Genomic DNA, 25,971 nt, shown 5'->3' with positions numbered 1-25,971 from the left:
AATCTTCGCTGCACTCTCTCCATGGCAAGAACATCCTTCCTCAGATAAGGCGACCAATACTCAAGGTGTGGTCTCACCAAGGCCCTGTACAACTGCAGCAAGACATCCTTGCTCCTGTACTCCAATCCTCTCGCTATGAAGGCCAACATACCATTTGCCTTCTTAACCGCCTGCTGCACCTGCATGCTTACCTTCAGCGACTGGTGCACAAGGACACCCAGGTCTCGTTGCACTTCCCCTTTTCCCAATCTATTGGCGTTCAGATAATAATCTGTCTTCCTGTTTTTGCCACCGAAGTGGATAACCTCACATTTATCCACATTCTACTGCATTTCCCATGCATCTGCCCAATCACCCAACCTGTCCAAATCGTACTGGAGTTTCTCTGCATCCTCCTCACAGCACACACGCCCACCCAGCTTTGTGTCGTCTGCAAACCTGGAGATATTACATCTAGTTCCCTCATCTAGATCATTTATATATATTGTGAATAGCTGGGGTCCTAGCACCGATCCCTGCGGTACCCCACTAGTCACTTCCTGCCACTCGGAAAAAGACCTGTTTATTCCAACTCTTTGCTTCCTGCCTGCCAACCAATTCTCTATCCAAGACAGAACCTTACCCCTAATCCCATGTGCTTTAACTTTGCACGCTAATCTCTTATGCGGGACCTTATCGAAAGCCTTCTGAAAGTCCAAATACACCACATCCACTGGTTTTCCCTCATCTATTCTACCAGTTACATCCTCAAAAAATTCCAGTAGATTAGGCAAGCATGATTTACCTTCTGTAAATCCATGTTGACTTTGTCCGATCCTGACACTGTTTTCCAAGTGCTCTGCTATTACATCTTTTATAATGGACTCTAGCATTTTCCCCACTACCGATGTCAGTATTACCGGTCTATAATTCCGTTTTCTCTCTACCACCTTTTTTAAATAGTGGGTTTACATTCGCTATCCTCCAATCCATGGGAACTGTTCCAGAGTCTATAGAATTTTGGAAGATGACCAGCAATGCATCTACTATTTCTGGGGCCACTTCCTTAAGTACCCTAGGATGTAGATTATCAGGCCCTGGGGATTTATCGGCCTTCAATCCCGCCAATTTCCCTAACACCATTTCCCTACAAATACTGATTTCATTCATTTCCTCCCTCTCACTAGACCCTATGTTCCCCGACATCTCTGGGAGGTTATTTGTGTCCTCCTTTGTGAAGACAGAACCAAAGTATGTATTTAATTGGTCTGCCATTTCTTTGTTCCTCATTATAAATTCCCCTGATTCTGACTGCAAGGGACCTACGCTTGACTTCACCAATCTTTTTCTCTTCACATATCTATAGAAGCTTTTAGTCAGTTTTTATGTTCCCTGCAAGCTTACTCTCATAATCTATTTTCCCCCTCTTAATTAATCCCTTTGTCCTCCTTTGCTGAATCCTAAACTGCTCCCAATCCTCAGGTTTGCTGCTTTTTCTGGCCAAATTATATGTCCTCTCCTTGCATCTTATGCTATCCCTAATTTCCCTTGTTAGCCACAGTTGAGTCACCTTTTTTGTTTTATTTTTATGCCAAACAAGGATGAACAAATTCTGTAGTTCATCCATGCGAACTTTAAATATTTGCCATTGCCTATCCACTGTCAACCCTTTAAGTAACGCTCCCCAATCCATCCTAGCCAACTCGTGCCTCATACCATCGTAGTTTCCTTTATTTAAATTCAGGACCCTAGTCTCTGAGTCAAATACTTCACTCTCCATCTTAATGAAGAATTCTATCATATAATGATCGCTCCTCCCCAAGGGGCCTCGCACAACAACATTGCTAATTAATCCTTTCTCATTACATAATACCCAGTCTAAGATGGCCTGATCTCTAGTTGGTTCCTCGACATATTGGTCCAGGAAACCATCCCGTATACACTCCAGGAATTCCTCCTCCACAGTATTGTTACTATTTTGGTTAGCCCAGTCTATATGTAGATTAAAGTCACCCATGATAACTGCTGTGCCCTTATTGCACGCGTCTCTAATTTTCCGTTTAATGCCATCCCCAACCTCAGCAGTACTGTTTGGGGGTCTGTATGCAACTCCCACTTACGTTTTCTGCCCCTTGGTATTTCTCAGCTCTGCCCATACAGATTCCACATCATCAGAGCCAATATCCTTCCTTACTATTGTGTTAATCTCCTCTTTAACCAGCAATGCTACCCCACCTCCTTTTCCTTTTTTCCTGTCCTTCCTGAATATTGAATACCCTGGATGTTGAATTCCCAGCCTTGGTCACCCTGGAGCCATGTCTCCGTAATCCCAATTATATCATATCCGTTTACATCTATTTGCGCAGCTAATTCATCCACCTTATTACGAATGCTCCTCGCATTAAGACACAAAGCCTACAGGCTTGATTTTTTTACACTCTTAGTCCTTTTAGAATTATTATTTACTGTGGCCCTGTTTGATTTACACCCTTGATTTCTCTGCCTTCCACTTTTGCTTTTTTTCCTTCCTGTCTTTTGTTTCTATCCATGCTTCCCTTTCCTTGGTCTCCCTGCACAGGTTCCCAACCCCCTGCCATTTTAGTTTAAACCCTCCCCAACAGCACTAGCAAACACTCCCCCTAGGGCATCGGTCCCGGTCCCGCCCAGGTGCAAACCGTCCAGTTTGTACTGGTCCCACCTCCCCCAGAACCGGTTCCAATGTCCCAGGAATTTGAATCCCTCCCCCTTGCACCATTCCTCTAGCCACGTATTCATCTGAAATATCCTTCTATTTCTACTCTGACTAGCACCTAACTGCACTATTTCTTGATGTTGCAAGATTTTCAGTTTCAAAGCTGCACCAGAGTTACTAGGAAGGCTCTATGCACTCATTCTGATCACTGGAAGAACTTTCTAATGACTCTTGTCTTGCAAAAGAAAACAATAAGACATCAACCACGTCTCCCACACCGTTCCGCTCAGAATTTCTGAAGAACTTCTTCAGCACTATGGTCCTACGGTCGTTGTAATCACAACAGGATCACGGCCATTGCCAACTTCTGCTGCTCATCCTGACTACTTTCTGGGGTTGGGGGAATGTGCCCTCATTTACATATCAATTATGGATTGCCCGTGTTTCTATGGGCCCATCTAGGGCATCAATCTTGCCGTCCATGGAACCTCCCTAGAAAGTGCCTCAGTACTGCAAGACCAGACTATTAAATTTCAAACATCCCCCATCACCCTAGAAAGGGTGGATGTCATGGACTCCTAGGCGTAGGCATCCAGTGTTGGTAAGGGACACAGAGGGAAATATGTTGTATGATCTCCACTTCTTATAGTGGGCTTGTTGGTGCCAATGCAGCTGGCCCATACTGTGCTATACTGCGGTACAGTAGGAGCTGGGTGCCTCAAAGCCTCCAGAGTGACCTAGTCTAGCAAAGCCTCAGGGAATTTTTTACAACCCGCCAGGCACTGGGTGTGGAATTGATGAAGCTTGAATAACTATCCACATAAACTCCTTGCAGCATTTCCTGCAAAATCAGATGAGAGAAAGTGTTACAAGGGGTTGATTTCATGAGGATCAATCGGTCATTAAATGTTCAATAGTTAATGACAGGTAATCACACTTGAACGAGGTGTGAACAGCTGCTGAATGGCCCAAAATAGCCGGCACACTTAATACAGTCTAAGTGGCGCCTTTGTAATTGACGCCTATGGTAATAGCAAATAGTAAATTGGGCACCATTTGCCCGATAAAGGCGGCTGTCCGGGATAAACGGGGATGGCGTCATTGGTGGGACTGTATTATCATTTAAATCACACAGTAATTTGCCCGCACCCTTCCCCCTCCCCCCAACTTGGCGCCACCACACTGCCCTCCCTGGTCCCAATAATTTTTTGTGGCCATGGTCTGTATGCCACCTCATCCAGTCAAAGAACTAATAATGTTGTTTGTAATGAGGCCTTGTATACAGTGCTGGAAATCATCTGACTAAAGTGGCAGCACTATGATATATATTTCTTAAAAAGACAGTGATCCTACATTATAACCCCCACCCAGCAGTATCATATTTGCACACAAAGGTTCAATTTTTTCCAAATAAATGTGCAAACGTTTTATAAATGTTTATTAAAAAAAACATCTTTTAAATAGAAAATTATTGTTCTACCTGTGGCAATGTTGTGGACAATTCCAGCTGATGCTGTGTGATAAATTATATCAGCACCATCATTTAAATAATGCACATTATTTCGGCAGTCATTACCACGATATCCAAATGCCAACACCAGTGCGAGGTCCTACCAAATAGATAGAAAATAAATTACCACAAAATTCTACCTGGACATAAGAAGGAGAAAATTCCAGAGACTATATCTTAGTGTCTCATCGACACTGTTTTCTGGAAAGCCAAGCATAAATGGGTACTCAGACTAGATCATCAGCCAGACTGGTACGTATCTGAAACATGTTAGCTCTACACACCATAGTCTAGACCACCACCTGCCTGATTTTGCGGCACTAATTGGGTGGATGGGAATGGGAAGCTACATTGAATCCCCACCCACTTTTACACCCACCTCATTTCCATTGTCATTTTCAGTGCTCAGCAGACGTTCCCACCCATATTTGGACGGACACATACACAAACGAGATGTCCACAATCTCTATCCTTTCTGCTCTTTCAGAATTGTGTCAGTGTAAAATTAGATGCCTAGGGTTGTTTGTTGCCTCCCTGGTGCCAGGGTCAAGGATGTCACTGAGCGGCTGCAGGGCATTCTGGAGGGGGAGGGTGAACAGCCAGAGGTCGTGGTCCACATTGGTACCAACGACATAGGTAAAAAGAGGGATGAGGTCCTGCAGCAAGAATTTAGGGAGCTAGGGGCAAGATTAAGGAGCAGGACCTCAAAGGTTGTAATCTCTGGATTACTCCCGGTGCCACGTGCTAGTGAGTATAGGAATGGGAGGATAGAACAGATGAATGCGTGGCTAAAGGGATGGTGCAGGAGGGAGGGCTTTAGTTTCCTGGATCACTGGGTCTGCTTCTGGGACAGGTGGGACTTGTACAAGTCGGACGGTTTACACCTGAACCAGAGGGGAACCAATATCCTTGCGGGGAGGTTTGCTAGCACTGCTGGGGGGGGGTTTAAACTAACTCGGCAGGGGGATGGGATACAGAGTGGAGCTATAGTAGGGGGTGATGTTTTTTCCTCCGTATTTGGCTGTACAAGTCAGCAGGGAAGGCAGAGCAAAGATGTGAAGGCAAAAGGGAATATGGCAGGGCTGGAAGGCATTTATTTTAATGCAAGGAGTCTTGCAAATAAGGTGGATGAACTGAAGTTGTTGTTGAACACATGGGAGTACGATATTGTTGCTATCACGGAGACATGGTTGAGGGAGGGTCAGGACTGGCAGCTGAATATTCCGGGGTATAGAATCTTCAGGCGAGACAGAGGGGGGTGTAAAAAGGGAGGGGGTGTTGCAATATTAATTAAGGAGTCAATTACTGCTGTAAGGAGGGATGATATATTAGCGGGTTCCTCTAATGAGGCCATATGGGTAGAACTTAAAAACAAAAGGGGGGCAAGCACTTTGCTGGGAGTGTACTATAGGCCCCCAAACAGTCAGGGGGAGATAGAGGAACAGATATGTAGGCAAATCTCAGAAAAGTGTGAAAATAATGGGGTAATAATAGTGGGGGATTTCAACTTCCCCAATATTAATTGGGATAGTCAGAGTGTGAAAGGCTTAGAGGGTGCAGAATTCTTAAAGTGCATCCAGGAGAGCTTTTTGAGCCAACATGTAGAAAGTCCTACAAGAGAGGGGGCGGTACTGGACCTAATTCTAGGGAATGTAGCCGGGCAGGTGGTGGGAGTGTCTGTAGGAGAGCATTTTGGCGATAGTGACCATAATTCGGTGAGATTTAAGGTGGTCATGGAAAAAGACAAAGACGGCCCGGAAATAAGGGTTCTAAATTGGGGGAAGGCCGATTTTAATAAGATAAGGCAGGATCTGGCCAAAGTGGACTGGGAGCAGCTACTTATAGGAAAATCCACATCAAAACAGTGGGAGGCTTTCAGAAGGGAAATAGAGAGAGTACAACACCAACATGTTCCTGTAAAGGTCAAGGGTGGGACCAACAAGCAAAGGGAACCTTGGATGACAAGGGATATACAAAAATGCATTAGGAAAAAAAGGGGGGCTTTTGGCAGTTACAAAAGACAAAAGACGGAGGAAGCCCTAGAGGAGTATAAAAGGTGCAGGGGCATACTTAAAAACGAAATTAGGAGGGCGAGGAGGGGCCATGAAATAACACTGGCGAGCAAAATAAAGGAAAATCCTAAGATGTTTTATAAGTATATTAAGGGCAAGAGGATAACCAGGGAAAGAGTAGGGCCCATCAGGGACCAAAGTGGCAAGCTGTGTGTAGAGCCAGATGAAGTAGGTGGGGTTTTAAATGAATTTTTTGCCTCTGTGTTCACTATGGAGAAAGACGATGTAGACATAGAAGTCGGGCAAGGGGACTGTGACATACTTGAACATATTAGCATCGAGAGGGAGGAGGTACTAGCGGTTTTAGCAGGCCAAAAAGTGGATAAATCCCCAGGCCCGGACGAGATGTATCCCAGGCTGTTGTGTGAGGCAAAGGAGGAGATTGCAGGGGCTCTGACACAAATTTTCAGAACCTCTCTGGCCACAGGGGATGTACCAGAGGACTGGAGAACAGCTAACGTAGTACCATTATTCAAGAAGGGTAGCAGGGATAAACCAGGGAATTACAGGCCAGTGAGCCTAACATCTGTGGTAGGGAAATTATTGGAGAAAATTCTGAGGGACAAAATTAGTCTCCACTTGGAGAGGCAAGGATTAATCGGGGATAGTCAGCATGGCTTTGTCAAGGGTAAATCATGTCTGACCAATCTGATTGAATTTTTCGAGGGGGTGACTAGGTGTGTGGATGAGGGAAATGCTGTGGATGTGGTTTACATGGACTTCAGTAAAGCTTTTGACAAAGTCCCGCATAGGAGACTGGTCAAGAAGGTAAGAGCCCATGGGATCCAGGGGGCCTTGGCGCGTTGGATCCTAAACTGGCTGAGTGGCAGGAGGCAGAGGGTGATGGTCGAAGGTTGCTTTTGTGACTGGAAGCCTGTGTCCAGTGGGGTACCTCAGGGATCGGTGCTGGGTCCCTTATTGTTTGTGATCTACATTAATGATTTGGATGAGAATGTAAAGGGTATGATCAGTAAGTTCGCGGATGACACGAAAATTGGTGGGGTGGTAAATTGCGAGGAGGAAAGCCTCAGGCTACAGGACGATATTAACGGGTTGGTCAGATGGGCGGAAAAGTGGCAAATGGAATTTAACCCGGAAAAGTGCGAGGTGATGCATTTTGGATGGACAAATAAGGCAAGGGAATACACAATGAGTGGTAGGGCCCTAGGAAGTACAGAGGGTCAGAGGGACCTTGGTGTACATGTACATAGATCCCTGAAGGCAGCGGAACAGGTAGATAAGGTGGTTAAAAAGGCATATGGGATACTTGCCTTCATTAGCAGAGGCATAGAATATAAGAGCAGGGAGGTTATGATGGAGCTGTACAAAACGCTGGTGAGGCCACAGCTGGAGTACTGTGTGCAGTTCTGGTCGCCTCACTATAGGAAGGATGTGATTGCTTTGGAGAGGGTGCAGAGAAGATTCACCAGGATGTTACCTGGGATGGAGCGCCTCAGCTATGAAGAAAGACTAAACAGGCTGGGGTTGTTTTCCTTGGAGCAAAGGAGGCTGAGGGGGGACCTGATTGAGGTGTACAAAATGATGAGGGGCATAGATAGGGTAGATAAAGAGGAACTTTTCCCCTTAGTAGGGGGGTCAATAACAAGGGGGCATAGATTCAGGGTAAGGGGCAGGAGATTTAGAGGGGATTTGAGGAGGAACTTTTTCACCCAGAGGGTGGTTGGAAGCTGGAACTCACTGCCTGAAAGGGTGGTAGAGGCAGGAACCCTCAACATTCAAGAAGCATTTGGATGGGCACTTGAAATGCCATTGCATACAAAAGGCTATGGACCAAATGCTGGAAAATGGGATTAGACTGGACAGGGATTGATGGACGGCGCAGACACGATGGGCCGAAGGGCCTCTTTCTGCGCTGTAAAACTCTATGACTCTATGACTCTAGGTGCTACCATGAAGGTGGAAGTGAGTTTCAAACTTACATGGCATTTATAGGTGCTATAAAAACCCTTGACTTTTTTTTTGCTGTTAAAGGGTTAAGTTATGAGGATAGCTTGCATAAACGTGGTTTGTATTCCCTTGAGTTTAGAAGGTGGGGGGGGGGTGGGGCATCTAATTGAAGTGTTTAAAATCATAGAATAGTACAGCATAGAAGGAGGCCATTCGGCCCATCTAGTCTGCGCCAGCTCTTTCGAAGAGCAATCCAGTTAGTCCCACTCCCCTGCCCTTTGCCCATATCCCTGCAATTTTTCTTCAAGTATTTATCCAGTTCCCTTTTGAAGGCTAGTGTTGAATTTGTATCCACCACCCTAACAGGCAGTGCATTCCAAATCCTAACTACTCATTGTGGAAAAAAAGCTTTTCCTCATGTCACCTCTGGTTCTTTTGCCTTAAATCTGTGCCCTCTGGTTATTGACCCTTCGGCCACTGGAAACAGTTTCTCCTTATTTACTCTATCTAAACCTATCATGATTTTAAACACCTTGATCAAATCTCCTCTTAGTCTTCTCTGCTCCAAGGAGAACAACCCCAGCTTCTCCAGTCTATCCACGTAACTGAAGTCCCTCATCCCAGGAATCATTCTAGTAAATCTCTTCTGTACCCTCTCCATTTCTGCATTGAATTTCATCTGCCATGTGTCCACCCAGTCCACCAGCCTGTCTATGTTCTCTTGAAGTCTATTACTATCTTCCTCACTTTTACTGCACTTCCAAGTTTTGTGTCATCTGCAAATTTTGAAATTGTGCCCTGTACCCTCAAGTCCAAGTCATTAATGTATATCAAAAACAGCAGTAGTCCCTAGTACTGAACCCTGGGGAACACCACTATATACTTCCGAAAAATTATAAACAGATCTGATAGAGTAGATTCCTCTGGTGGGGAATCTAGAAATAGAGGGCATAATCTTAAAATTAGATCTAGGCCATTTAGGACTGAAATCAGGAAACAATTTTTCCACACAAAGCTAGTGAAAATCTGGAATTTGCTCCCTTACATCTCCTAGCAAGCTTATTGAGACTTTTTCTAGTGTTGAGTTGCCATGCTTGGGGCAGTCATATTGGCACTCTGCCTTGCTGCCCTCCTGCATTGCTGCTTTCCTTGGGGGTGCACGTTGCTCCTTGCAAGAAGGTGCTTCCCTCTGAAGGATCCAGCTTGTTCCCAATGAATTCTGGGATACTTGACTATGTTAAACTGAAAGGTCCAGCTTATTCCCAATGAATTCTGGGATACTTGACTATGTTAACTCTCTCAAAGAAGGGAATTGTAAGTAATAGCTATTAAAAGACAAAGAGGGGTTCTATTTCTTAAAACAGATACTGACAACATGCAGCTGGGAGCAGGAATGCCTGCAAGGTCGAATATCAAGCATCAAAGACAAATAGTAGTGATAAGGGCATCATAAAATGCAAGGATTCCCAGCACATTTGCAGACTACAGACGCCACTTCACTAATTAAACTTTGAATGTGTGTTCACAGCACCTCAGTAGAGTCACTATCTAAACACAGCCTGTTTCCCCGGAGATAAGGGTGCAAATTAAAACCAACATTATACTAGTTGCAGAAGACATGAATCACTGTGGCCTTGTGGTCCCCCCTGCTCGTTCGACAGATAAGGATAAGACATGTTTTCTCAAACTATAAACAAGGCCTACAACGGGGAAGAGAGTAATGTGGGGGGTAGGGTTACAATCCACATCTGTGGCTAACATGGTCCGAGGGTACCTGAGTTCAAGGAGTTGGGTCCGACAGTTGAAGGGTGGACCCGACAGTTCAGTGACTAACCACATAAACCAATAAAGAGCAACTGTTATGACACTGTTTTTACGTATACGCCCCATTCTGTAGTAAGTGGGCGTTGCTTATAGAACTGTATAACTTGAATGAACCACTGTTTATCCCCTGTGAGTGCACCTCGTTTGTGGAAGCAGGGTGACTCTCCCTTGTTAAGAAGCTTCTCTTAGTTGCTTTAATAAATTCTGTACTTGTCCTCCATTCCGTCTCTGTCTAGAGTTTCTCCAAATTCGAATCTAACACCTCCTCTGCCTTACTTCATGCAGAAGCACATCTTTAATTTTTTTTTGCAGAGTCGTGGGGCTCTCCGACCTCCCTCAGGGCACACATGTATTCTTCAATTGCTAACCTTATAATGTCCTGACTGAACAATTTTGGCTGTGGTGTCCTTTATAAGTTGCTGCAGGCTTTTAAATCCTGCACCAGCACCCTAATCCCCCCTCCCTCCTCCTCCTCCCCCCCCCCCCCCCCCGTGGCTTATTCCATTCAACAGTGTTCATAACATAGGAAGCTCATGAATCATGCTTCTCCAAAGTTCTCTTCAGGATTTCACTCAAGTGGAAAATCTAGGTTAAACATGGATCATTTTTCAAATCAATCATCAATCACTTACCTCAATGGGTTTCTTTTTCTTCCCAACATTATTTGTTTGCAGTTTCTCAGGCTGAGGCAGTGCCCTACTAACAGGTGGTCTGAAACAAAGAACTGTGAATAAGAAAAGCCCGTCTGTCACCCATTCTGTTAAGAGACTTATTTGTACACCAACAACTCAAAGCACTTACACTTATTCCTCAGCTGCAGATGCTTCAAGAAGTGACAAAATATCTGTTGCCACAAAACACATTTGCACTAGAAATGTGTAAACATATTTTTGTGATATGCATATTTTAAAAATATCTACCTTTAGTAAGCTATTTCTAGATCTACAAATGAAGTCATCCTACAATGAGATAAGCAGTCATCCAACAGGAGAAACCATAAAAACATTATATGCATAGGACTTCCCCCTCGAGCGCTATATGTGCACATGGACAAATTGAGTTTAAGATAAAATGGCCAAAGCAAAATTAAGTCATCTCTTTTTTATAAAATTGGAATTTATTGCCTTTTCCTGCTCCAAAGTGAATGTTTATCATTCAATTTCTCCCAGACACTAGACTTTCTCATTTTGGGGTTTTATTCATACAAAAGCAAAGAACCCTGTAGGTAATCTATGGTCCATTTGTAAAGTACATGGAATTGAACAAAAGGAGTGAAAATTATAGTGTGAAATCTGGAACAAGTCCAGCAAGGAGAGAAATTTTGGGTGAGGTTTGAGCATAGTCCTAACATATTGCAAAGCCAAATACAGTAACTTGATCTGTGGTACAGCAAAGTCTGTTTATTGAAGAGAATCATCCTGATCATTGAATCAAAATGAAAAACCTAATCTCCTAAAGTTATTTTTCCAGTTACTTAAGAGATAGTATTCATAGTGTGCAAGAAGGGGATATCATCTGAAGGTACAACACACTTCCTTTGAATGTACAATGACTGTGTGATTTCTCCCACTGGATGACTGAGTGAAGCGTCTAGTATGCAAATAATACTAAAGGTTGCTGCCAGTCTACTGGGTCAATTACAAATTAATCCCTCAAAACTTTCACTGTAGCTTACAGAACAAGATTGCATATTTGCAGTGCTAAAGCAAAATCATGTCTATAATGTAATTATCCTGAATTTGAGTTTGATGCTGATCTACACAAAATGCTACAAATATACGTTGTAACTGCTTTCAGAAACATTTAACCGTGTGAGGCTTTATGAAGCTGAATGTTAATGTTTTTGGCAAAAATGTTAGAAGTGGGCAAATCCTATGAAAGCACCTAGACTCAAATTAAAGATTTAAAAAACCCATGCAGCAAATCTACACAATGTGTGGAGCTAAATTTCAAGGTCTTATATAATACAAAATGTTCAAGCATCTGCAATGGGGAAATTTTACTTAAGTAATAATTTTACTTTACAATGTTAGTCTAGCACAGAATTCTATTATATTAAATTCTGAGCATCAGAATATTTTATTTCCAAATCATGTTGGCCTAGACTTAAGTTTATGATTGAACTAGGATGACTTGAGTTTTGATCAAACTGATGTGACTTTGAATGGGAAGCTGTAAGTTTGTATTAGTGCAAATGCAGTCATAGGATTCATATCATAAATTAGTTGTGAAACATTCAGACATTTGTATTAGGTATGCCTGGATTATATAAAAATAGTAAAAGTTTTACATTGTTCTTCCATTAAGAATGCATTTATATTTGTATTTATATACATTCACTTGTGGCATTTGAGAGTGAATCTCCATAAATACACAATACACGAAACATAATTAATGTATGGAAAATATAATTACCTTGACCCCCTTGACAGCAGCAGTCAAGACAAAAGCATTAGTTAGTTTATGTGGTATGACTTCTTATAACATTGGATACATCCTTGTTGCCAGAAAACATGGAGATAAGACTTTGTATTCGTTAATAAGGAAACATTGTAGACTCAGCATTTTCCCATTATATGGTAAATATATTAGTCACGTAGGAGACAAGTATTATATGTGTCATACTTATTTTAACCAATTAAGTATTTAGCTCATTAATGACAGATTTCCTTATACAACAACTTGCATTTATATAGTGCCTTTAATGTAGAAAAACATGCCAACTGCTTCAGAAAGGAAAAGAACAGATGGCAAACATTTGTAGGAGATTTAGAGCTTGACCGAAGGTGGAGAGAGGGTCACAGAGGTTTAGGTAAGGAGTTTCAGAGATGGCTGAAGGCTCTACCACCAATGGGGAGAGGGAAGCACACAGAGGACCAGAGTTAGAGGCAACTAGTGGATGGTCTCAGTCTCTGAGATGGAAAATTCAATGAGTTTAGAAGTAAGGGTGGAGGAAAGGTATTTGAGGAGGCCATCAGTCTTGGAGAAAAAAAAATGTGGACTGTCATCACCCTTCATAAATCACATTAATATTGCAGATCTGCTTTCAATGGAACGTAACCTGATTCCAATTGTGTGATGTTTGTCCCACTTAAATCACGGGGGCAGATTTGGCAACACCAGATAAACTGCATCTGCAAGATTTTCGCTTATGTCATTACTCAACAGTCATCAAAGTGACTTTAATGTAACTGTGTATGCATAGTAATTACAAAGTCACATTTATAGCCATCATAATGGAAAAAGAGCCGTTGATTTGGGGAAAAATCTGTAAAGACTAGAAATGTGAATATTGTACTGCTGGTCTGTGCCAGTGGGCTGAGAGCTCACCCATATCCACAATACCTCTGCCTTTAGAGGCAAGAAATGAACACCTTGTAAGGTATCTACAGAAATTAAAAACAGTTGCAGCATAAGATGGCAGCTATATATAAAGCACAATCAAATAATGAAGACCACAGCAAATGCAGGTAACTTAACTTTCTTCCTCACCTATGCATGCTACGTTAAGATTAGGATTAGGTCTACATCATAAAAATGTCAAAAAGACAGGCTACCTATGCTAAAGCTTGGCTTAAGGATCAGTGTGCTTAAAAGAGCATCTTCTTTGGAAGCAGTCAGACAATAGTGTTTTTGATTTTTCAATTTTCTTTCAAAAGCATCGACACTTCCCACAGTATGATTCCATGGTCAGTGGTTGGCCTCCTGCACCTTGCTCAAGTGAGTCTAGACAGCAAGTGTAATAGGCTGTTTGACCATTGAAGAAATCACAGCCTAGTTCAATCTTGTTTTCCATCGACATCCACCAACATTCACTTTTCAGCAGGAATCATAGATGGCAATCAAATGTGGGAACTCTAGCTGATTTTTCCCCTCTATAACTAATGGGCACATAGTCAACTGCAGCACCCTAAGTGCTATTCCACTTTACATCAACTTTTCCATCACAGACCAGACATCAATCTTAAGGCTTTCTACTCTGAATGTCTTAGTAATACACTGGATGGTGCTTTTACATTCTCGGCCATTGCGAAAGCTCAATAACAGGGTTTAATTAATGTGTATGGATTGTTTCACATGGCTACCTTACAAATGGAATCAAGAATAATTTTTCTCAGGATGATGTCAGGGATGAGAGATCATATTTACAACCAACCAGAAACGTGAGCTATTGGGAGTATTTCCACTGAAGCAGAGTAGGTTACGAGGAAGATACAGTACTATGGGAAGAGAACAGGGCATCGAGATTATCTTTGGACTGCTGTAATGAAGAGTTGGCAGAGACACAATGGCCCCGATAATAACTGCGAGGCGGGAAGCGAGCAGCAAGTTGCAACCGGGAAACCCAGAAGTACGGGTTTCCTGCAGGTCCTGCTTAATTTAATTTAAATTGAAACATTTTCAGTCTTGCTAGTTGTCGAGCAGGAAGGCAGCCAGGGAGCGGAGCAGACGCAAGTCAGACCTCGCGGGGGTGGGGTGTTGTCAGACATTCACGGGGGTCCCATCGTGTGGAGGTAAGCTTGGTGAGCTGGCGGAAGCACTCCTGCTCCTCCTGGCCCACTAGCAGTGCTGCAAAGGCACTTGCCTGATGGATCCGGCCCTTCGCCCCTCCCTTCAGCTGCAGGGTTTCCTAAAGCCAGGGAAACCTGTCCTGCAGACGTTAAAATTAAAAGTTAATTGGAGGCACACAGCCTCCATAAAATATTTTAGGGACCGACCCACCTCCCGAGAGCGGGATGGTCGCCCAGCCCCATGAAAATGGGAAGTGGGCAGGTTGGGGTCAGGTTGCCTATTATTTTTCTTAAACCTACACCGCCTCCCTTCCCCTCCACCCACCCTGGGGGTTAAAATGACCCCCTAATGGGTCAAATGACTTCCTTCTATGCTGTAAATGTCAGTGGTTCTTCAAAGGCTGTTATGCTGGGGGAGGAGGTAAACATAGTGGGAGTTCAATGAGGCATTACTCTATTAACATTGTTGACCCATTTATAACAACGGTACATATTCCATAATCTATTTAGCAATGCACTGGCTATTTATGGCATGTTGCCTACATCACATATGCCAGATGTAAAGCACTTTAAGATAGGCTTGTGGTAATAACTGTGTACAGCTACTGACAAGCAGAGCCCATCTGATTTTCAGCTCCAAAACATTTCAACTTATAGTCAACAGTAAGTTAAACTGTCTAATCGGAGGTAAATTGACATTATTTAAATTTGCTCCTCGGTGACCAAAAATGAACTACTTATCCTGTGCTAATGATTTGACTCATTGGCCTAGAAATTCGGTGGGGTTAGCGCCCAATTAGAGGCGTTAGAGGGCCTTGCGCCGGAATTATAGCCGCGATCGAAATTGCGTTGGGCCCTACCATCGGCGTTAGCCGGTAGCGCTGCGCCGGCACCGATGACGTCATCGGTGTGCGCAGCGTCCTGGTTGCCGTGGTAACGCGGCCGGACGCCCAAATTCAGTTGCGGCCGCCTCGCCCGTGGCAGCCGCAACCAACGATTGTTCAACGGGATGTTGCAGCACGTAGCGCCGGCGCATTAAGGTGGAGCGGCGGCCGGCCGCTTTCCCGGCGGCCGCCTGCCCGCACCTCCCTCCCCGGACTCCTCCACCACCCCCCCGCGGCACTGATGTGTGTGGCCCGCGAGCCCGGCACTTCTCCGAGGTGCCGGGCTCATTTGTCGGGCGAATCGACCGGTCAGCGGTCGGCTGCAGGCAGCTCCTCCTTAACAGAAGGAGGAGGCCTGCAGTACCCCAGCCTGTCGCACCGCATCGGGTGCCGCAGCGGGGGATTAGCGCCGCAAACCTGCATTCAGCGCCCATAGCGAGGCGCTGAAACCCTCCATTAGCGCCCACAGCCGTCTGGGCGTGGGGCAGCTGAATTTTTGGCGGGCGCAGCGGCAATTATCGCTGGCGCAAAATTTCGGGCGCAAAAGCCCTGGTGGAGGCAAACCTAATTTCTAGGCCATTGACTCAAAAGAGGGCAAATGGAAGCCCAGACAAGTCGCATTTCAGTGAAATAGAACTTTATACATTATTTACACAAATACATGTGACTCACAATAATTCAGTCATGTTTTATACTAGAAAAATGGAATTATGCATTAATTTGAATTAAGCAACACCGAATTAAGAGGATTAGACTGTACAAAAATCAAAGCATGCATTCTTTTGCAAAGAAAATGCATCAACCACAGAAGACGCACGGCATGGGGCATCATGATAAAAAAGTTAATAAATATGCCCAAGTGCCTATGACCATAGAAGAGTGATGCAAATAGATTAACTTGCAAAGCTTAAGAGTTAAATTACAGGATCATAGAATCATAGAATGGTTACAGCACAGAAGGAGGCCATCCGGCCCATCGAGCCCATGCTGGTTCTCTGCAAGAGCACTTCAGCTAGTCCCACTCCCCCACCCTTTCCCCGTAGCCCTGCAAATATTTCCCCTCAGGTACTTATCCAATTCCCTTTTGAAAGCCACAATTGAGTCTGCCTCCACCACCCTTTGGCAGTGCATTCCAGATCCTAACCACTTGCTGCGTAAAAAAGCTTTTCCTCATGTCGCCTTTGGTTCTTTTGCCAATCACCTCGAATCTGTGACCTCTGGTTCTCGACCCTTCTGCCAATGGGAACAGTTTCTCTCTATCTACTCTGTATAGACCCGTCATGATTTCGAATACCTCTATCAAATCTCTCAACTTTCTCTGCTCTAAGGAGAGCAACCCCAGCTTCTCCAGTCTATCCATGTAACTGAAGTCTCTCATCCCTGGAATCATTCTTGTAAATCTTTTCTGCACCCTCTCTAAGGTCTTCACATCCTCCTTAAAGTGCGGTGCCCAGAATTGGACACAATACTCCAGTTGAAGCTGAACCAGTGTTTTATAAAGGTGCATCATAACTTGATTGCTTTTGTACTCTATGCCTCTATTTATGAAACCCAGTATCCCGTATGCTTTTTAAAACGCTTTCTCAACCTGCCCTGCCACCTTCAACAATTTGTGCACCTATACCCCCAGGTCTCTCTGTTCATGCACCCCCTTTAGGATTGTACTCTTTAGTTTATATTGCCTCTCCTGATTCTTCCTACCAAAATGTATCACTTCGCACTTTTCTGCATTAAATTTCATCTGCCACATGTCCGCCCATTTCACCAGCCTGTCTATGTCTTCTTGAAGTCTATCACTCTCCTCCTCACTGTTCAGTATACCTCCAAGTTTAGTGTCATCTGCAAAGGAGGAAATGCAAATCAACCAAGAAGAACAGCAGATGACCATGGAAATGGCTCTCTGGACCAGAGAAGTTGATAGGAAAATTTTTGAAGTTCCAAAGCACACCTACTGTAATATCAAAGACTACTGCTGAGCCTAGAAGTATCAATAATCAATATTATCTGCTCTCTATTGTACATGAATAAACCACATCAGCACAGAAATATCTATAAAGGTTTCACTAAATTGCACACTCATAATAAAAAGAGAAAAAACCTTACACTTGTATAGTGCCTTTTACATCCTCAGGATATTCCAAAGCACTTCACTCAATGAATTTTTGAATGTACTTATGGTAGTTTTGTAGGCAAATACAGCAATCAATTTGTGCACAGCCAAGTCCCACAAACAGCAGCGAGATGAATGGCCAGTTTAATCTATTTTTGGTGTTGGCTGTGGGATGAAAGTTGGCCAGGACACCAGGAGAACTCCCCTTTCTTCTTCGAAAAAGTGCCATGTGATCTTTCACATTCACCTCAACAGGCAGACGAGGCTTTTGTATTAATGTCACATCTGAAATCCAGCACCTGCGACAATCCAGCATTTCTTTGGTACAGGACTGGAGTGGGGTTTAAACCCACAACTTGCTGATTCAGAGATGAAAGTACTACTAACCGAGTCTAGCTAAGACAGTACTGGGGCAGGTCTTCCTATTTCTCAGAGTTCCCTCTGTGTTTTCCTTTCTACTTGCCTTGCTGTTTGCAAACCTTCTAGTTTACAACAATGGGGCAAAAATTCAATTTTTGAAAATCTACTTACAATGGTCTGCATCATCAATTATTCAATTTGTCCGGTAAAAATATTCATTTTGCGTGCTGTAAGATTATATAATAAATGACCGTCTTCTGCAAGAGTCTAATTTGGAGACATATGCGATCGTTGCATAGGAGGGACTCAATGCTGATGATGATTTTTGCAGAGATAATATTAGAATGCCTGCATATTGCGTTTCATGGGTAAAAGTAGTGCACCAGCAAGAGTTAATAAGGGAAGTAGAGGTGAAGCTAGCAGCATTATTATATTTGGTTACAAATGCCTGCATTGATAGGTCTAAGGAACTAAAAGTGTAACATATGGTGGGCAAGTTTAAGGCAAATGGATCATGCACACTGTCCTTTAACCTCTGGGATTTGGGTTCAAATTCAGCCCAGACTGCCGGGAAGAAAGTTTCTAAAATAACAGATATAGATAGTCCCAATATATCCAGGCCTGAGCCACACTCTGATACTTTGGTGATACTAGATAAGTATACACCTTCAGATACTTTGTGGGCTAGTCAGTACACAGCAGTAGTGGCTGGGACAGATTAGTCAGTGTCGGAACTGCCTGATGATTGCTCTGAAGCTAAGGCTGAAGCCAGGCTTGTGCTGGTTGCATCAAAACAGCTATGCAAGATAGACTTCATTGGGGTCTAGCCTTGTCTGAAAGCTTTCCAGAGCTAAATCTAGCTATTCTTTACAGCTAGGTTTTGATGGAAGGAAATAAAGGAGGTATTTAATGACAGGTGGTTGCTAGGGCTGCTTCACCAAACAACGTAGACAATTTAAAGCCTAGATGGAAATGTAATGGGGAACTTTTTGTCGTAAGCTGTGTTGCAAAAGCTACAGGTCTGGTAGAAACATTATGAGGAAATCAAGAAAATCTAAAATCATAAAATCTAAATAACACATTTAAAGTGAGGTTTCCTTTTTTGGATAATGGGCCTATCCTACCTTCCGTAAAGAACCAAAAAATGAGCAAGAATAATAGTTTTAATATCACCGTTTAATAAAGAAAAATTATTTTAAAGTAATCAAATTCATTGCTTAATGCATTGTTGTTTGCTGTGTTTTAGGAGAGCTAAGTGTACATATATATATATATTATGCTTACCTGACTATTCCCTGCCTTCAGAGAAAGCAAGACACACAGAAAAAGGAGGGAATGAGCAAGAATTAGCAGAAAAGTTTGAAAATAGATTAATTTAGAGATTTCAGCTTACGTGAGCAACAAAAATACTTTGTGGACATAATATAAATAGTTGCATTTCATAGCAAAATGTCTCAAAGTGCTCTTTACAGAATAAACTACTTTTCTCTTAGTGACTGTTATATAGACAAATACATATTTTGCATTTCGGGAAGAAAACGTTTTTCAAAAAGTTGCATTTGTGTTGCTATGCCGAAACCGATTCATGAGGAACACAGCATCTATTTTAGGTCATATTTTCCCCTTTGTAATACCAGTACAAAACTACAAACACAGCAACAATGTAGAGCATAATATCCTGCAATAGCACTCCAAAATGTAGAATAAATAACCAATTAGCTGGTTCTTCAATAAAGGCATGCAAAACCCCATAATAATAGTCTGAATGCAAGAGTTGCTGCAGCAGCAAAAATGAACAAAAAAAACACATCCAACACAGCAAAAGGCACTGTTACAGAAGCTAAAACTTTCTTTACAAAAATATACCGGCCAAGAGTCTCCGCTTTGGGTGCAATCGGCGATCCGGGCGCAAAATTGGGCTAGTTTGAGAAGTGTTTTATTTTCTCAAGTTCCACTCAAACTCATTCGTATATCGCCAAACATAAAATCTGCCATGAACCAGTGCAATCGGTAGTGTTTTAGAATGTAATTTTTTTTTTTTTTTTAAAGAATTTTTACATTAAAACATTTTCCTTGATATATTTAAGAGTGGTAACGTGAAGCAGTTTTATTAATACAGCTGAACATGGGTTTATTACAAAAAATAAGCATTTTTAATCAGAGTGTCTAGTCCACCACCTGTGATTTTAAATAACTGAAAATAACTTAAAAAACTACACAGAACCATTTACTAGTTACATTGGTGTGCAGTAGTTAGTTTCTTAGTAAATTAAAGCTTTTAAAACGTACCTATTAGTGTCCTTGCACCTAAAAAAAAAGCAGCTTAATTTTAAGAGCTTCCTCGAAGGCCTGCAAACGGATGGCATTAGCAGAAACTCACAATGGTAATTAATTCAATGTGGGGCATAGGCAGTTTCGTGGGCGGGGCTGGCTTCTAGCGCAATGTTTTTTAAACCAACTCAAGAGATCGCGGAAACGCGATTTGCAAACGTAATTTGTGCTAAAAATTCCGCAACCTAGCGGAAGCTCCTCGCCACTATGCTGCAGGCATATATTACAAAAGGAAAGGCCTAGAATAGCTAAACATTTAGAGAAATTAAATCCTGAGTATTTTTAACAAAACAATTAAAAAATGGGTTGGAAAGGCGATCTTATGGACAACTGCTGGAGTACTTTCCTAAAATAGCAACAATTAATGGGTATTGACTATTGAATCAGGTTATGCTAAATCTAACAGACAGGCCTTGACGTGGGAGAGCAATATATATCAGGCCGGTTTTCCACTTGAGTTTGTCATCCACTGACCCTGCTGAAAGTGCAAGAATTTGGATGTTAGGTGAGGACAGGATTAGGTTTAGCTTTGTTGGCCTTCATGTTAGATTCGCCTGCAGATGTTCACATAGTAAGAACACCCATTTAGGGAAGCTATGGGAAAAATAATACCACCTATGGAGCCATACCCTAACATGGGCTGTTGCATTCAGAAGAGGGTGCTGGATAAGAAAATGGGATATAATGTAACCATACATTTGGGGCAGGAAAAGGACTTGCATACTAATTTGATTTATATTGAACTTTATAGTAAACTGCAAAATTATTTTCTGCTTAAAGCAACTATAGGTAAAAGGCCAAAGGTATGCCAACGTATAATGGCTTTGTTCCAGTAATTTTCTGTAGAAAAGGTTTGTAGTCTCAGCTGGACCATCTTCTGGTGATTAGGAGAGATAAATGTTAAGGGAAAGCAAACTGGATTGTTGTTGTGGATCACATAGCTGCTGGTTCAAGATTTGTACTGGCTAATGTCTGGAAGCATGGTCTTGACCAGGGAATGTGTGGTAATGTAGGACTTGACAACTGTCGAAAACTTTACAGCGCAGGTCACTAGATTGAACTGGTGAAGCAATTACTAAAACAAAAATAGAAAAACATAAACATATAACACAAAATAATTAAAAATTGTCAAGTTTCTAAGGTGAAATTGAATTGTGGAATAATTACATTTAGTGTACAGAGCACAGAAAAACTATAGGAGAGCAGATCCATTTGAAATAGTCACAGATGGAGAATGGAACACAAAGAATGGGCAAAAAGATAAATGTGAAAAATAAGAACAACAGGGCAAGACAACAAGGTAAGCAGGATTAAAGTGTTAAGTGTGTATTTTAGCTTTATTAGGGTTAATATATGGTAATCAAGTTACTCCTGATGTTACGAGAAACTTTATTGTTGCAATGCTAATGTTACTACCAGCACCACAATGCATGATTTAAAAAGAAACAGGACTCAAAGAGAGAGACATATTCCTGGACATTTTGGCAGACTAAAGGTTAATTATATTGCTGACCTATTTTCCAAGAAAAACAATTATTGTGTCCAGATTTTACTAAAACCAGGAAGGCGCTGGTGAATCCACTCAATAAATCTGAATCCTATGTATAGAAACCTGAAATAACATTGAAAAACAGCAGTCCAGGATACACATTAGCCTGAAGTAAACATGTAATCATAAAGCTATATTGAATCAGGATAATTTTTAATCTAAGGAAAACGTGTATACAAGTTGTCTTGGCTAATCCTTTAAAAAAAAAATAATGGTGTCATTTCAGTCAAGCAAACAATAAAGATCAATTTCCCTGCAGTTTTACTGATAATTTACTCATGTTTTGCTAAAGTATTACCTAGTGTACCAAAACCTTCCAAAAGCATAATCCATGTTCTCTCTACACAGATGCGGCCGGACCTGCTGTGATTTCCAGCAAAAAAAATGTTTTTTGTCTGTTTTTTTGTTTTTCATACAGACCCCAGCATCTGCAACATTTGACCCCTTGTGACCCCACCTCATTGTTCTTTGATGTAATGTTTTCCTGACTGACCTGTTTGGACACCATTCACACCTTTGATTGCTGTGATTATCTCTCTGCCGAGGTGTGATAAATGGCAGTTGGAAAGATTACCTGTAAACATCTGACATTATTCTCTGACTATATAAGCTGTGTCTTTATGCATTTCTCCACTTCACCTGACAAAGGAGCAGCGCTCCGAAAGCTTGTGATTTCAAATAAAGCTGTTGGACTATAACCTGGTGTTGTGTGACTTCTTACAATAATCCATATGAACTAGAATGCAAGGACTTATGCAGATTTTCTGTTAGATGTAAGATACCTTTCCTCTTGGGAAGGCTCTTTCTGCTGTAGATGAGGCTTGATTCCAGACATCGGTCGAAGACTTGTTGCAAAGGCCCTAATGGTGTAATTGATTTCATTTTCCCGGGTAACATCACTGTCATAACCTACAACAAGAAGCATAATATATTCAAGACTGATGTACATTCATCTTTATGACAACTCATGTAATCAGAGAAGGAAACGGTCATTTGGAAATATTAATCTGCCAAGAATAATTTTACTTCATCATTGAAGAATCACTAACTATTATGATATATAACAATCGTTAAAATGTTTAATCTTATCTGATATCTGAAGAGATTGGAACCTGAAAAGAATAGAATGACCATTTTATTCTTTAAACTGGATCAGAAGGCCAAGATTCTAAGTCAGGCAAAACATCATAATACAATTCACTGAGGGGCCAGTTATTCTGGCCCATGTCCAAATTTAGACAATGCTGTACATGTGTACCACCACAGAGTTCCTATCGAAAGGAGAAATATAGGAGGAAGCTAATTCAAAGCAAGTTGGCTGTTTCTACACAAATCTGACCCAGTAGAAGGTGATCTGCCCCTTGCAAATATAGCAAATGACATTGCAACTTTCAAAAGGTCTATTTTATCAACGCATTTTAAATAATCCACTATTAGGGTTCTAAGTATGCTTTAAAGTTGTGGTAACCCTTAAAATAGTGGGTCAAAGACACTGTGGCCTAGAAATTCAGTATAGCCACGCTTGGGGCGCTACAGCCGGGCGGCCGCTAAAGTTTGCGCCCGGCGCAACTTCGCGCCACCTTCGCCGATATTCAGTGGCATCGCCCCAAGAGGTTGCTGCTGCGCTAAAGCAGGCGATGCACAACTATCATTAGGCGCTAAGCCGGCGATCCGGGCGCTAACACCGAGGACGGGCGCAGCGCAGGTGCGGCGAGTTGCTCAATGAAGGCAGACACGCTGGCGCCGGTCAGCTCTTAAAGGGGAAGGGTCGACTTGTTTGGCTGCCATGCCCTGCGCACTGCAGCCCTGAAGCAAGGCCTGACCATTGCTGGTTCATCAGTTCTACGCCCTCAACCATGGGGAAGCCCGCTATTCTTCCAAAGCCGATTGCACGCTCTTGCTGCTTGTCCAGGGTCATGGGGAAGGAGATGTACTGACGTCTCCTTCTGAAAAGGGCATTGTTCACCTGGCGGATGCAGCAATGTACCACGAACTGGGAGATGTTGGCAATGTCCCCAGTAGCGGATTGGAAGGAGCCAGTGGCATCGAAGTTGAGAGCCACCGTCACCTTCACTGCCACTGACAGAGACGTCCTGCTCCTCAGCTGTGGCTGCAGATCTCTGCGAAGCAGGTGGCAGATCTCAGTGACCACCTCCCTTCTGAATCGCATCCTCCGAACACACTGCTCCTCAGACATGTTCAGATATGAGAACTGCTGGCGGTATACCCTGGGTGGGTAAGGCCTCCTGTGCCGATGCCTGTTGGCCAATCTCCGTCTGGCCATGACTGGCACTCTCTCACGGCGTCTCTGATCCCTTTGAATGCAATGCAGAAAGCCAACGTTTCCACCCATTGCAGCCCCCATTATATGTGGCGACTCAAGGCTATGGCACTGAAAGTGAAATCCAAGTGCAAAGCTCTGGCCTGAAGCCACAAGTACCTGTGCAAGCGCTGAGTCAAAGCAGAAAGCTCTCTGCCTTTGTCTCTCTCCAAATATCCGTCTCTCACACAGAGGGATTGGCACAAAATGGCTGCCACTTATACTGCAGGAGGAGTCCCCTTTAAATAGCGCCCCCGCGCCCCGCAGCGACTGGGAACCGTTCCCCTCTACCAGTCGCTGGGGGCGCCAGGCGCAAGGAAGGGCGGCGCCACTGAATTTCCGGTTCGGGGCGCACAAAGGGCGTTGCACGATGAAATGACGTCAGGATCTGCGCGCGCAGCTGAGCGCGCGCAAAGGCTTTGTGCTGCCGCTAAATCTTTACTGAAGTTGGGGAGAGGCGCAGATCGCGCAGCGCCCGGCCGCTAGCCGCCTAGCGCCCCACATCTCCTCCTCCTAAGGCGCTAGCGGCTGGCGCAAACAGCTGAATTTCTAGGCCTGTGTGTCTTACTGCTACAGAACTCTAATGTGGGGTGTATGTGTGTACTTTACATCCCAGTACACTAATTCTATGCATCTTAGTGCACAAACATTGAAGATTAAACCAGCTAAAATGACAGAAAATGTGCATTTACCTTTGATCCATATTCCATGAAGTGGTCTAATCTTAGAAAAAATATTATGGTCTAATCTTAAATCTGCGCTCAAAATAATATTGTTCTTTTGATCACGATTGATTCACAGCCCTATCATCAAAAAATGAGAGCATAAAAACAGGGAATCTTGCAGTCCTCATCTTGGAAAGGTATTTATCCAGATGCAATTCTGAACATTTAGCTTATGTATTCCTCATGAATTCCCCCAAATGAGGGAAATAAATAGTGAAATTCCAAGAGAGTAAAGGGAACATTAGAAGGGCAAATGACTTCAGGTGGACACTAGATGTGTGCGTTGGAAGTTATGACTTGTGTTGCACAACATTTGCCCCATACCTTTGACGTGCCAAATGAATTTAAATTAATTTGAATAGTTGTTTTAAGCTGTGTAAAACGGTTTTAGTTTGTGGTATTGTCCCATCTTTTTAGACAATGTAGATGTAGCAGGAATCCTACAACAATTCCAGTAAGCAACTTGCTGCATTCAGAGTTAACTGTTACAGCTGGGCTACATTCTTTCAAGCAAGACCATTAAGCTAATGATGGGTTTCAGGTTGTAAGGGATGTTGTCTACTTACAGAAGCTGCAAGGGTGTTCAAATGTCTATTTAGTCAAACAATTTATAGAAACCTAGCCATATTTAGGACAGAATACAGATGAAACTTCACTGCAATTTTAGTAATCAATGCATTGTAGCGGTTCGTGTAGATCGCCACTAAATAAGAGAGTTTGACTTTGACAAACTATTAACAAGTTGTTTATTTACAGGAACAGGCTAATCACAGCAGGTAAGATGGCAGACTGTAGGAGCACCGTGGTGTAGGTCTTGTCCCAGCGGGGACTCCACGAGGACTGAGTTCGCAGTCCTGTGGGGAGCGTGATGACGTCATTGCGTTTGTGTTGTGACGTCATCACGTTGCTCGCATTTCCCGCGCTTAGGGCGTCACGTGATGCGCGTCGTTGGCCGTTGAGGCCGAGGTCGCGAGGCCGGGCTGTGCCGGTGCTTGCCGCGGGAGCGGAAGATCGCGTCGCTCCCGTCGGCTGGCCGTTGAGGCCGAAGACGCTAGGCCGGGCTGTGCCGGTGCTTGCTGCAGGAGCGGAAGATTGCGTCGCTCCTGTCGGCTGGCCATTGAGGCCGAAGACGCTAGGCCGGGCTGTGCCTGCGCACGCACATCACGTTGTACATGACGTGACGTCAGCGCTCTAGG

At 43.1% G+C, this 25,971-nt stretch overlaps 1 protein-coding gene across 5 annotated transcripts in view; it reads right to left on the bottom strand.

The window, feature by feature from the left end:
- The window catches only part of LOC147109195 (echinoderm microtubule-associated protein-like 5), a 236,892-nt gene that overhangs the window by 46,509 nt on the left and 164,412 nt on the right, over nt 1-25,971 (bottom strand). For all 5 annotated transcript variants that reach the window (XR_015080190.1, XM_086002884.1, XM_086002885.1 and 2 more), the window contains 3 exons: nt 22,513-22,639; nt 10,618-10,696; nt 4,152-4,281 (listed from right to left, as the gene is read on the bottom strand). Coding sequence is in view for 4 of the 5 variants with exons in the window: in XM_086002884.1 (XP_085859010.1) it covers nt 4,152-4,281; nt 10,618-10,696; nt 22,513-22,639 (336 nt within the window). In the remaining variant the exon portion in view is untranslated. The remainder of the gene's footprint in view (nt 1-4,151; nt 4,282-10,617; nt 10,697-22,512; nt 22,640-25,971) is intronic.

This window comes from Somniosus microcephalus, chromosome 12, assembly GCF_052327205.1.
Source record: "Somniosus microcephalus isolate GS21.2 chromosome 12, FLI_Smic_1.0, whole genome shotgun sequence".
Taxonomy (NCBI): Eukaryota; Metazoa; Chordata; class Chondrichthyes; order Squaliformes; family Somniosidae; genus Somniosus; species Somniosus microcephalus.
Note: the sequence above shows the minus strand (reverse complement) of the source record. Positions and strands in the feature narration are given on the sequence as shown.